Source organism: Alosa sapidissima, chromosome 7 (assembly GCF_018492685.1).
Source record: "Alosa sapidissima isolate fAloSap1 chromosome 7, fAloSap1.pri, whole genome shotgun sequence".
Taxonomy (NCBI): Eukaryota; Metazoa; Chordata; class Actinopteri; order Clupeiformes; family Clupeidae; genus Alosa; species Alosa sapidissima.
Genome location: NC_055963.1, coordinates 9,518,180 through 9,531,496, shown reverse-complemented (window position 1 = coordinate 9,531,496; position 13,317 = coordinate 9,518,180). Strand labels below are relative to the sequence as shown.

At 40.6% G+C, this 13,317-nt stretch overlaps 1 protein-coding gene across 3 annotated transcripts; it reads left to right on the top strand.

Annotated features, from left to right (window-relative positions):
- The first annotated feature begins 1,324 nt into the window (after positions 1-1,324).
- Positions 1,325-7,558, top strand: LOC121713170 (ERBB receptor feedback inhibitor 1). 3 transcript variants are annotated; one of them, XM_042097607.1, is made up of 4 exons: positions 1,326-1,494; positions 4,044-4,234; positions 4,613-4,692; positions 5,281-7,558. In XM_042097607.1, exons 2-4 carry the CDS (start codon positions 4,173-4,175, stop codon positions 6,249-6,251), a joined length of 1,113 nt encoding a protein of 370 aa, XP_041953541.1. In that variant the 5' UTR covers positions 1,326-1,494; positions 4,044-4,172; the 3' UTR covers positions 6,252-7,558. The 3 variants fall into 3 exon arrangements, with proteins under 3 accessions (XP_041953543.1, XP_041953541.1, XP_041953542.1); XM_042097608.1 differs by lacking the exon at positions 1,326-1,494 and adding an exon at positions 1,505-2,661; XM_042097609.1 differs by lacking the exons at positions 4,044-4,234; positions 4,613-4,692 and having other exon boundaries at positions 1,325-1,494.
- Positions 7,559-13,317: the final 5,759 nt, after the last annotated feature.

The window sequence follows — 13,317 nt, the reverse complement described above, 5'->3', positions numbered from 1 at the left end:
TGACAGGAAGTGCCTTGACCTCCCCCCCTCCCTCCACCTCCACCTCCACCCCCACCACCCTGTGGGAGTTGAGCCTACCGCAGCTCAACCCCCATGGCTCCAAGCTCTACAGAGCATTGTTTAGGCCCTGGGGGAACGATGCTGTACAGCAGGAGAAATGAGCTGTGGACGAGCTGATTGGACCAGTCCCTCATGATGGTCTGTAAATGCTCTTTGGTATGAAAAGACAAATCTGTTATTGCTCTCACGCCGAGTTCCAAGCAAATATATTCAAAAGTGTCAAACAAGCAAATCTTTGAAAGGATGTCTTAGCCAAACATGGGAGTTTAAGTAGAAAAGATTTTTGTGCATGTTTCATTTATCATATGGGAACTCGACCAAATTTGAATTTTGTGTATGGCGTGTGAACTCTCCAACAAGCTGGTTTTGTGTCTCTCAAATATGGTCATTGACCTGGCAGGGATCAAAGTCTGACTGTCCTTCTTAGATCCCAAATCCCTGTCCTCTCAGTTCAGGAAGGGGAGGGTAGGCCAGTGCCATAATGTGGGACGCTTACATGTCTACATGTCTCATCACACAGGAACTCCATGTCTTTGATCATGACACAAGCCCACAAGCTCACCCCACCCCCCCTTGTGGGACTGTGGGACTGCTAGTGCTGGTGCAATAGCGATCTGACTGACCAGCCAGGCAGCCTCACGGGTACTTCAGTTCACTGCTTTGGACCTGTATGCAGCTGGAGCACAGACCCAGTGGATACACACATACTCAGGCTTCCAAAGAGCCTCCCACTCCCTCCCACACACTGACGCCCTCGTGCACTGACACACTCGTTCAGTTGCTGACTATTTCCTGGCCACTGCCAACCACAGCTGGCTATGAAGAATATTGCACCTTATAAATTTATTATGAACAGCTATGAACACACCAAGTGGCCATAAAAGTTGTTCTAGTTAAAAAAAAATACTAATAACTTTTCCCTCCACTAAGTAACAAATAAATTGCTTTATCAAATAATGTAGGACTATGGCATTTATGATATCTTGTATAGATCAGTAGCCTAGAGTAGAGTATTTATCAATGTGTGCATGTAATCAATCTATCCTTTCTATCAATCAATCAAACAAACAAACGATCTATCTATCTATAGAAGATTTTGTTGGTTACAGATATATTTTCTAATTTACGTTATTCCATTATTTATTGAGCAAATTAAAACCAGCCGTGGATTTGTACATGCAGCGCGATACACAGATGACGCTGAAAAGTGTTATTCGGGGTGTCTTTAAGACCGCGGGTGGAGCTACGTCAGAGGGCCAGTGCTTATAAAAGCTCTCGGAAACTTCAGAGACTGAAAGAATGGAGCCGAAATAAATCGTTTAAAACGGAGTACACGTGAACATTGTCAACAGCTTTCTAAGATTATCTGACAGAACAGGAGATCTACAAACAATTCGGGAGAAACTTCATGATCTTCCAGATGTTATCGCTCTGGTGAGAAGGAGCGCTTAATTTTGTTGACAAGATATATTTCACTATGTAGACAAGCTACCAGGTCTTGAACAACGTCACTTAGGTCATATAGCCTATTACACAATCACGGGTTCTGGTGTTTTAGTCTGTAATGTGTAAAAGTAATTATTTTCAGTCATTCAGTCATTTCAGTTAACTGTATGATTCATATTTGCTTAGAGGAACGTGATGCATTATTTGACCGGCGCGTTTGTATGCCTATTAGCATGAGAAAATGTAATCCAGTAGCCTAGGTTAGAATTAAAATACGGTAAAGTTTTGTAAATTCAAATGAACTTTTAATTGGAAAAGAGACACAGTGCCCATATCCTTGCCTACGTGTTACCGGAATAATTAGGCTATGGGAAGGAATGAGTCCTACCTGAGTCACACGATTATATGGTCAGCTGTTACAATGTAGCAGGGCGTGTGTAACAATGACTTGTATAGTGATGGACTTGCTCTTCAGGTTAAAGGGGGTGGGGGCGGTTGTCGAGTTACAATTGCCTAGGTGCCACAATATTTCATAAGAATAGATTGTTTACAAAGTGTACAAATATCACCTTCCATGGGGAACTGTACAGTTTGTATCTGTCTGACTGCAGTGAAATGTACTCATGACAATATTGATCATAGAGGTCCTGGCCATTAGGGTCACCATTACCTTTTTATAAATACATGTAGGTATATTTATAGAATTCTATTTCTATTTCACTGTTGAATTAAATGGGTCAAGATAACTTAATAACTTACTTGTACATGTAGGCCGAAAGCTAACTGTTAGATGATATATTCATCAATGTTACAATTTTAAAAGTGACAAAATATACTTGAAAGACTTTTCTTTGTTACAATGAAAGACCACCTGTTGAAGCAATGGATTGTGATTAAGGTGTTGGTGTAGACTTGTCCTCCACCCAAAGCAGTTTAACAATGTATGTTAGCTGTTCCATTGTTATAGACAGCAATGACTGACTGCTCTAGCTCCCATTCTGCATTTTTTCCCTTAAAAGGTGAGACCACGGTCATTGTCAACACCTGATTGTGATTCTGTTGCCTTTTTGCCAATACCTCCGTTACCCCTGGATGTCTCCATGGCAAAGCCAGGGCTCTGACCTCATGGGAGAGTTCTTTTCAGTTTTCGAAAATGTGAGGGCTTTTCTTTACAACAATGATACAAAGGGCCATTCATGCCCCCAAAGTGCACCCATTCATACACATTGAGTTGTTTGCTGGTAGAATTGATTATTGCTAGGTTCTTCTTCCTCTCTCGGAGATATTTGACTTAGGCTGACGTTGAGGCTCACCGCATGTGATGAGTTGCACAATATGTCTCAGTATTTTATTCACATCCGAGGATGTGGTCCTTGGTCATTTCACTCAGAAAAGAAACATTTTGGAAATGGGTTATAAGATGTTTGCTTTCCACTGTATAGGCTATTGCATGCCATATTGTGCATACCGCACTCACACCTCTCTTGCTGTTACTGGACCCATCGGAAATAGCTTTTTCCACTAGTACTTACTATGGCTTAGTTTTGATCTCTCTGTAGTTCCAGAGTTTTGTATATTTAAGCGTTACTCTACATGAACGCCACTTGATTGATATTCCTTATGCAAGGTTGATATTGCATGACTAAATCAACTCAAATGTGAAACTAAAGCATTTATGACAGCCACCTACCTTGACAGTAACCTGACACTTTGTTTACTAAATGCAGGACTTTTCACAGTGAAGGGCCATGGCTTTTTCTGTCAGTGTGAAAGGGGAAATTGGCTTGAGATATCTTCTCCTGTTGTAGAATCAAAAGTCCACAGCACTGTCAGACACACAATTTTTTAAAATGTATATATTAAGCAGTAATCTATACCAGCATAATCCAAATTGGTCAAAGTATCTAACATTAACATTTTTATGTTATTAGATCATAGGCTACCTTTGGTCTTTTGTTCAACTGCTCTTAGTTTTAAGATTTTCTATTGTTACAGGCAAATAAGAGAATAATAGACTTTAATATATTTTCACAATGTCTCTATTTGGCCTGCATTCTTGAATGGTGAAGCTCAAACAAATGGTGATTTATTACTGAGGTGACTCTGTGCACGAGCATGCTTTTGTGTGTGTGTGTGTGTGTGTGTGCGAGAGAGAGAGTGCGTGTCATCTAGAGGCTCATGTTTAAAAGACTGGCCCAGGGTGGGAGAGTCGCAGGCACAGTCATTCCAAGCGTTTGTCATTCCACAGTCTGTAGGGCTGTGAGGAGAAATGTTGCACAATTGCCCTGTTGAAAGGGCGGGATGGGAGCCCGCACTGCAGAGAGAGAGAGAGAGAGAGAGAGAGCCCTTACAAAGGGTGAGTAGAGGCTTCCCCTCTACCTCTCATGTTACAGACATGCGTGGGGGTGCCGGGATGCACAAGGGAAATGTAGTGGCTTGAAGAAAACATTTGTAATTTCTCCTCTTTTTTTCTCTCTCTCTCTCTCTCTCTCTCTCTCTCTCTGTTCTTTCCCTTCTTGCTTGCTTTGTTCCACCAGGTTGGCCAGAAGCGCTCTCTCGTGATTTGAACAAAAGTGGTTGATGATTGATGGGTTCCTCAAATAATGATGAATTTTAAGTGCATCGGCACCTGCAGTTCCCGTGTCGCTCGGAGACTCCTCTAATACATGGAGGTGTGTCTCAGCATGGCCACAGCCAAACCCTTCTGGGATCCTCATGAAACAAACAAGTGAGTTTCTAAGTCCCACAGATCAGTCAGCCGTGCTATAGACATTGAACCAGCACACATGCATTTGGCTTTGCTTCAGAGCTCAACCATGCTATAGAAATTTAAACTAGCATCTTGAATTTCCCCTGGGGATCAATAAAGTATCTATCTATCTATCTATCTATCTATCTATCTCTATCTATCATTTCACTTGGTCGGTTGAACTCGCAGGCCTCATAATGTGTTTGTTTACTGGTCATAGACTTCCTCAGTCTTTTTGTTCACTTTCTTAGCTTCTGATTTATTAAAGCCAGTTCTTTTAATAAAATATCTGAGGCATGTGCAGGATAAACAAACTTTGTCGTATAGCTGAAAGAGTATTTCCCTCTCTTGTTTCAGCTTGTACTTTTGCCTTGATGCGGAAACCATGGAACAGAATTTCAGAACACACTACAGAGACTCCTCTATGGGATATGAGGGTAAGGGGGGGGGGGCTTCACACTTATTTTCTGTTTGGTTAGTCAACGTTTAACATCCGGACTTATGGAGAGGTGGACGCGTATCGCTGTCTTGTTACTTTTTGTTCCCAAGCCTGCAGCGGATGTTTCTCAGGAAGTTTGGAACGTTATGGGAAGCTCAGAGATTGTCACTTGCATTGCTGATAACTCATTTCAAGAACAAAAATAGGATGTTGAGACTGGTGGCTTATTTTGCACTGGAGATATGGCTGTTGGCCCTTTGTCATATTGAATGGTTGCCCTATTTATTTTGATGTTTGTCAGGGGATAATATTCTATGAGACTTTATGAATGAATATGCTTATTTCACATTTCATCTAGTGTTTATTTTTCCATACATTATAAACGTGTAATTGCAATGGCATCATGTTGCATAAATATTTATTGAACTCTTGGCTTAATTTTGTTATACACTGCCCTGGCATTTTTAAAAAGGCATTCGTAAAAAAAAAAAAAAAAAAACATATTCCTATTGATCTCTCATTCAGAGTGATCTTCAAACCTCCTGATTTCCTGTTCCTCACTGAGTGTTTTCTTATTTGTCACCAGAAAGCTCCATGCCAAGTTATCAGGAGGGTGACCAGGTGGTCCCTTCATTCAAAAGACTGTCTGTGTACGAGCCCATTCCCCCGCACTCTTCTCGGAGAGCCACCAAGCCGCTACCTCCTCTCCCGGACCCGTCCGACCTGTCCTCAGATGAAGGGGTGGACAACGAGGTGGAGTTCTTCACCAGCGCGGATGACCGGCAGTGTCTGGTGCCGGAGCACCGCCCCAAGGCTCTGGCCTTTCGGTACGCTGCGCCCGGCCGCCGCAGCTACCGGGGCTGCGGTCAGGTCAACTATGCCTACTACGAGGGCGCCAAGTCTGCCTGCACTCAGGGCCAAGAGAAACTGTACGCCCACAAGCAGCCACGCGAGCTGCCCCTGCCCAGAGACTGCGCCAGGCAGCCGGACCGGCCCCAGCGCCGGCTGCGTCGGACCCACTCCGGCCCCGCTGGCTCCTTTAAGACGGCCAGCCTGAGGCTGTTCGGCCACGGCCAGCTGCAGGACAAGCCCGAGGTCCCGCCGCGCGTTCCCATCCCACCGCTTCCTGCCAAGAGCTCGGAGCTCCGCCACCGCTGGTCCGCATTAGTCCCGCCGGCGCCGCCCAGTGACGGCGACGACGATGACGACAAGCCGCCCCAGGTCCCCCCTCGGGAGCCCATCCCACGGAGCTACGCCCGCACCCCGAGTCCCAAGAGCCTCCCCATCTATGTCAACGGGGTGATGCCTCCCACACAGAGCTTCGCTCCCAACCCCAAGTACGTCAGCAAGGCCCAGCCCCGGGCCCCCCACAGGGCCCCTCACGAGGCCGTGACCCCATCCCACAACCCCTGCATACTGCCCATCATGGAGGACGGCAAGAAAGCCAGCACCACCCATTACTTCCTCCTTCCCCATCGGCCGGCCTACTTGGACCGCTATGCCAGATTTTTCAGGGAGACTGACTGCGAGACGACGGCTGAGGAGGGTTGCAGCTGAGAGCGGAGATATCTATAACAGACAGAACTCATCCGTCCACTTGATGTAAAAAAAAGGACACAACGAGCTCTTATAAACCTATATTTGTACAGGTTCCTCAACTCATAGCTCGCTGATGCCCCACACTACTTAGGGTATTGTAAAATAACTGACATCACATTTGCTGGAAATTCACCAAGCCAATTTTTTTTCCCACTTTTTAAGTTTCATTGGCCAGTGTCACCTTCTTTTCATATTTAACCTTTTTGATTTTACTGCATCATCATGACAAGTATTAAAATTATGATTTACATTTATTCTATTTTATATCATAGTGTTTGAAGATAATGGTTAAGTGTATGCAAAGAGTGTCAAAAGCTGGTATAAGCTGGTCTTCTACCAAAACATTTTCATTGTTCAACAAACTGCTACATAAGAAGTATTTTAGTATGGTGCTTTGTACGACATGAAGTAGTTGTTCACGTTAGTGTGTAACTTAGCTGTACAGAATGTCTGTGTCTACCATGTCCATGGTAAGAATATAATGGCAAACACTATGAGCTGTTTAGATGGTGTTGATCCGTGTATTATACTTTATAACTTATCACTACTGATCACTAGCACTCAAGGTGCTTTTTTTGTTTTTGTTTTTATGATTAATCGTTGCATATTTATGATGGTCAAGTATGTCAAGTGGATACAGTTGTTTTTGCAAGTCATTGAAGTTGCATAATTGTTTTTTTTGTCTAGATGCTCTTGCTATATACTGTCGGTTAATGGTTGACTGGTACAAACATGTTTTGTTAATGTTAATATGAAGAATAATTTACGTGTAAGTGCTCAACAAGGGGGGCAACAGAACGAGTTTGCTCTGATAGTCACTGCATCATAACTATATGAATCAGGACTGCAGCAAGCAGTCATGCACAAACGACCATTTTTGCCTTCTTAATGTGATTCATGAATCTTCATGATCCCTGATGTCTCTCTCCACTTGGCACCTCAGTGCCTGGGTTGAAGAATTATTTGTTATATAGTGTTTTTTCCACGTCTGATTTTGATTTTGACAGTGGTCTACAAATTAAATAATATATTCTAATTATTTTTCTCTTTTGAGGTCTCAGTGGTTTACATTAGTCCTCATGTTTCTCTCTGTTCACAGTGGAGTTTTCATACATCTTAAATGAAGGAATATGTTTTAAATATGTCGAGCGTTTATGTATGTTGAGTGTTGTCTGAACATATGTACAGTACCCCTGCTTTTGGGGAAACATGCAAAACACTATATTCATTATATATTTAAGGCAATAAAATAACTTATCGTCAAATTGTGGCCATATCTATGTTTGGTCTTGTTTTGTTTCACATACGTGTTTTGTTTTGTTGTTTTTAGTGACTATATTACAAAAGCATGACACGGAACCCCCAAGTGATCCCACACAGGAAGCAGTAACGTTATCACACTAAACACTTACGTTTAGCCGTTTTTCCTGTTTTTAGGTAAACTCAAGCCATTTTTCAGGCCACTATCTCTATGTGAAGATAAACAGCGAGGTCATGACTGGCATCACCCTGCCAGTGCTGGCTTATCTTAGTGTAGCACTTCCCCATTGATTGAACAGTCAGCTTTGTGTAACTTTTGTGCTTCAGAATCATGCCCACAGACTCAAAGCTTCGGGGCAACCATAGTATTTTCAATGACCAAATACATTTTGAGTACTTTATTCTACAAACAAGAATGTTATCATCCAGATTGTTTTTCTTAAGATTTGCACCGATATGTGTGTATGGAGTTTCCCCTCTGTCACTTAGGCAACTGAACTGGTATGCTACTGAATACAGAATGCTTTTTTTTACTTTATCTACCTTATGTATGGAATTACAGCTAAATCACCATAGCACATGAAGGTTTCAATTTCAACATTATTGAATTGCCTACCATGACACATTTTACCACACACAAATTAGTGAGCACATGGTAGGCTTGTTAGATCACAAAACTGTTTGCTTTTGCAAATAATCTAGAAAGATTAAGCCTAAAATCAAGTCATTTGAAGTGGTTAAAAGCCTAAATGACAACTTTTGTTATATTTACGTACAATTTCCAATATATTGATTCTTTCCTGACGAGCAAATGTCATGGTATAGGTAAAGATTGTATTAGATTATCATAGAGACCTATATTTAAGACTGGAACAATAGCACCACCTTGTGGAAGCCCACCGTTGTCCAGGTTATTCTAGCAGCATTACTTTTCCTCTACTGCCTCCTACGGGTGGATAACTAATGTTGCAGTAAAAGGTGTTTTTTTGGTTGCAATAAATAGACCATTGATTTGACATTGAATACTGAATATTTACATATTTACTTTCTATGCCACCAGTGCACTTCAAAATTTCCATCCATATTTTTCAGTGTGCTTCCTGAGTGTGTAGTTTGTAGAATGTCTAAGGTAGCTGGGTGTTATGCTCTACATGTCCTGCAGGGAGCACTAGAACACAGGGATTATAGATAAAGGAGTACAATTTCAAATGAGGTGTACCAGAGGTTCATTTTCAAATCAACTAGACATTACATTCCAATGTGACATTTCATAACAATGTATTCACTGGAGATAATAGCACTGTAGTCCTTTTTCAGAACTTTGGACTTATAGAGTGCATATAGAGTAGAATATAGTGTAGACCAGAGGGCCTCTACCATCCCATACAAAAGGGATGTTGAAAGTAAGACCTCTTCTTTATTTTGCTTATTTCTCCTAGACACGATTTAGAATGAGGTCTAGGAGAAATAGGTTAGAATTCAGTCATCTCTAAATAAAAGCTGATCTATTTCTGGGAGACAGAGAGGAGACTGCTGTAACATTTTCCTCTAAGAAGGATGGCAGTCACCTGTGGCTCTCTCATGGCTTTCATCTGTGATTAATCAATGACATTTTCTCTCATGTTCATTTCGCTCTCATCTAGGGAGCATATACGGCCAAACAGCAAGCTGGCTTCAAAATCAACTCTCTTTCACATATCCAGACTTTTGCCATTCAAGACTGCCGTCAGTTATGAACATCTTAGACTACCACTTATTTATCCCAACAGAGGAGAGGAAATACATTTAAATGTTTCATGATACAAATAGCAAACATTCATTTCTGATTCAGGGAAGTATTACCTACAACCATGGATGGACAAAAATACATCAAATGTATTGAAACAAGATAATATTCTAGTTGTAAGAGTGCCAAAATAAAAGACAAAACAGTATCAAGAACATGTATAAAAATCAACTATAGCATTTTGAATTTGGGTTTTTTGACAGTACAACAATATATTTCCAAGGCAAACTGATGCCATACCACAAACCATGGGCAGCCGTGGCCTACTGGTTAGCGCTTCGGACTTGTAACCGGAGGGTTGCCGGTTCGAACCCCGACCAGTAGGTCTTGAGCAAGGCACCTAACCCCTCACTGCTCCCCGAGCACCGCTGTTGTTGCAGGCAGCTCACTGCACCGGGATTAGTGTGTGCTTCACCTCACTGTGTGTTCACTGTGTGCTGAGTGTGTTTCACTAATTCACAGATTGGGATAAATGCAGAGATTTCCCTCACGAGATCAAAAGAGTATATATACTTATACTATGACCTCCACTCTAGAAGTAAGCATATTTGATATTTTACAGCTTTTAACTACCTATCAAGACACTAAAAATGTTTTGAGAGCACTGCATTTTCATGGGGAACATTCAAGGCAGCTAGGAAACTGCAGTAATGCCAAGAAGGTTAAAGACAAAACAACTTTCTTTTCATCACCACAGGGAACAAAAAACACAATGCCTGCAAAATGTAACATGCAGGTGACATGGATGGTCTGCGCCGTCAGACACAAACTTGATCACTTTTGTCCGTTATTGTTGAGCAGGTCTTGTCATCTTGACTACAAATTGGCCTTTTTACACTGAATCAGGGATGAGAAACACCAATTGTTCACTCGCAGTGTGTGCTAAATAAGCATGGAAAAACTCATCCCACCCAAAGATACATGCAGATGCATGTTTGACATCATGTATGGAGTTTTAGGGAAAGTATTTGAATGAAAAAAAAAAAAAATACAGCAACATCATAGTATTCTTATAAGAATTGCACAAATATTTTCATGAGGCACATGAAATATAAATGACAAAATACTAGGCCTATTTGTTTTCAAACACATTTCAAAGGAATCACAAATACTGATCCTCCCTATCCATCACCACCTGGTGGTACGCCCGGGGGCTTTCAAACGTGTCATGCAATTACTATCACCACCACATACCACGAGTAAACAAACCAGACCTAACCAGACAGATGGAACACCCAGAGTACAATCGGGTACAATTCTTATTACTTATTTGTCTTGCACACTTACTTGCAATTCATTAATCCATCCATCCATCCATCCATCTATCCATCAATCCTTTTTACACCCTTTTTTAATAAAACATATCAAGAACTAAAGCAAGGATGCAATGAAGAATCAAGTGCAGACATACATGAGAAATGAAATGTGTATATACACAGTACCCTCCAGAATTATTGGCACCTCTGCTAAAGTTGACTAAAAACCGGTATAAAAAATAATCTGAGAAAAAGGAAAATCTCAAAGAAATAAATATTTTTTAACAAAAACATGTTACTCACAATTATTGCCACCCCTGCTTGTAGTAGTCCCTTTGCCAATAAAACAGCTCGTAATATTCTCCTGTGACACCCCATAAAGTTGGAGAATACAAAGCAAGGGAAGACCGTTCGTCTTAACAAAATCTCCCCAGATCGTCCAGATTCCTAGGTCCACACTTGTGCATTCTCCTCTTTGACTCACCCCACTGTTTTTCTATGGAGTTTAGATCAGGGAACTAAGATGACAATGCCTAACGCTTGATTTTGTTTTGATCTGGATGTTTGTTTTGGTTCATTGACCTGATGAATGATCCAATCATGACCAACTTTTAGTGTCTTGGCAGAGCTTGACAGATTTCCTTTGAAAATGTTCAGGTTTTTCTTGGTGTTCATGATACCATGTACCTTAATTAGGTTCCTAAGGCCTTTCCTCCCTAGGCATAGGGTTCTTTTCAGTATAGCTATTCTAAGTGTTTCTAGCCAAAGAACGCAATTTTCATTTCATCTGACAATAGACCACACTTCCAGACAAAGTTACTGTACCATTCAGTAACTCCTGCCGTTTACATTGGTAATTAAATGACTGGACAGGCTTTTACCTGGCATGCCCTCTAAATAATCTATTAACCGTAAGGTCACTTTTTGAACTCTGATTAACTTAAATAAATTTAAATTAGACAGGAAAAAGCTTCTGTTAGGTTTTGTAGATTTGTCAGGGGTGCCAATAATTGTGAGCAACATGTTTTAGTTAAAAATATTTATTTCTTTATGAGATTTTTCTTTTTCTCAAAATAAATTTGCTTCCCTTCAAGGTTGGATTTTTTCTAAATTTTTTTTCATTGTGAGATTACAATAAATCACCAACAGATTATTCTTCATACCGGTTTTTAGTTAACTTTAGCAGAGGTGCCAATAAGTCTGGAGGATACTGTAATACACTCTAGGGTTATAAGTGCATCTATGGATACACAGGGTAAGGAAATGAGTAAACCAATGGTCACAATGCTTGTGAGTCTGGTTAAGCTGACAGACTGGTATAAAAACTCCTTGCTGGCTTGACCCAACACATTAGAGGCAAGATGATGCTCTTAAGAAGTGTGGTCAAATTTGCTCTATCCAAAGAACAGTAAAACTATTTATGAATTAATATTTTTAATTAAATACTGAATGTGTAGCTAAATATAAAATAGTAGTCCATCTCTGCAGATGGCAACGTTTGTTTTTTACGCTTTTTGGACATTTCTAGAAACTTCTTTCTACTGACACCTAGGCACTGACATGCCAGTATTAATTTTACATCCAAAATATATTCAAATTCAAATATGTGCACTCAACTTTCTCTAAGCTTTCTCTTAAAATGTATCTAAACTGTGAACACCTTTATTCACATTTTTTCATTTTTTTTGCTTTTGCTATGATTAATTCAGTGTTCTGGTGGTGCATCACCCTGTTGATGTTTTTTTCGAAAGATGACCAGACTTGCCTGCTGATGATCATCGTCAGAGCAGTCAACAATATCGGTCAGCCCATAATATGAACATTGTGCCAAATAAAGACTGGTTATGTTGTTATTCAACAGCGTCATAATCACGCCAAGTGTTTTTTGTGAAACCATCTTCGCATGAATGGACACTTCAGAGGACTGTGCAGCAAATGAAATGCATCTTACATGGTTGATCTGCATTGCTTGATCAACAAAATGCGGACATTGATCTCAGGAGGTGCCTCAGCCCCCTTATGAAGGTCTCATGGTCTGTAGGACTCAGGGGCAGGCCTGTGACATAATCGCCTGTGAAAAAACAACTTAGGGATGCTTGCATGACCTGATACAACGCCAGTGCTTTATGAAAAATATCCCACTGTACGAAATCAGCTATGTTCATCAGACTACTTTATTATTCCCCTGCACTTTGTGCCTTTTGACTTTGTACACAGCTAAATAAAACATATTTCTAATAGTTTTTCCAAACAATTATTCACTGCTTATCTTTTTACTTAAAATATATGAATTGGTTGACATGCATTTTGGGATGTAAACTGGCATTTAAATATCACCCAGCTAAATTAGAAATAATCCTCAAAAAATTAACACTGCAAATGCACTTATTGTGCTTTGAGTCGATGAAACGAATACAAGGTCAAATATAATACCAGCTACAGGAACACTAGCAGAACTTAAGTGATTATGGTTAAGGCCTGTTAAATACAAGCATACAAAATTCTGAATGGAAACACTAATCATGTCCAAACGCCGATGAAAACATCAACATAAAATTCATGAAGAGTATAGTCTTTGCTGCTATTGATGTTTGTAAATTCTAATTTCATACACCGTCAGAAAGTGCAGTCGTTCATCTACCATTTCTGTGTCAAACATCCATCTAATATCACAGATTACTGTGGACATTTGTGGTGATTGCAATATTAGGCAAATCCATCA

What these genes read in the sequence shown, in the direction of transcription:
- LOC121713170 (XM_042097607.1), top strand. Translation starts at nt 4,173, where the DNA reads ATGGAGGTGTGTCTCAGCATGGCCACAGCCAAACCCTTCTGGGATCCT. An exon ending in GATCCTCATGAAACAAACAA is followed by an intron (nt 4,235 to 4,612) that starts GTGAGTTTCTAA and finishes CTCTTGTTTCAG; the next exon opens with CTTGTACTTTTGCCTTGATG. An exon ending in CTCCTCTATGGGATATGAGG is followed by an intron (nt 4,693 to 5,280) that starts GTAAGGGGGGGG and finishes ATTTGTCACCAG; the next exon opens with AAAGCTCCATGCCAAGTTAT.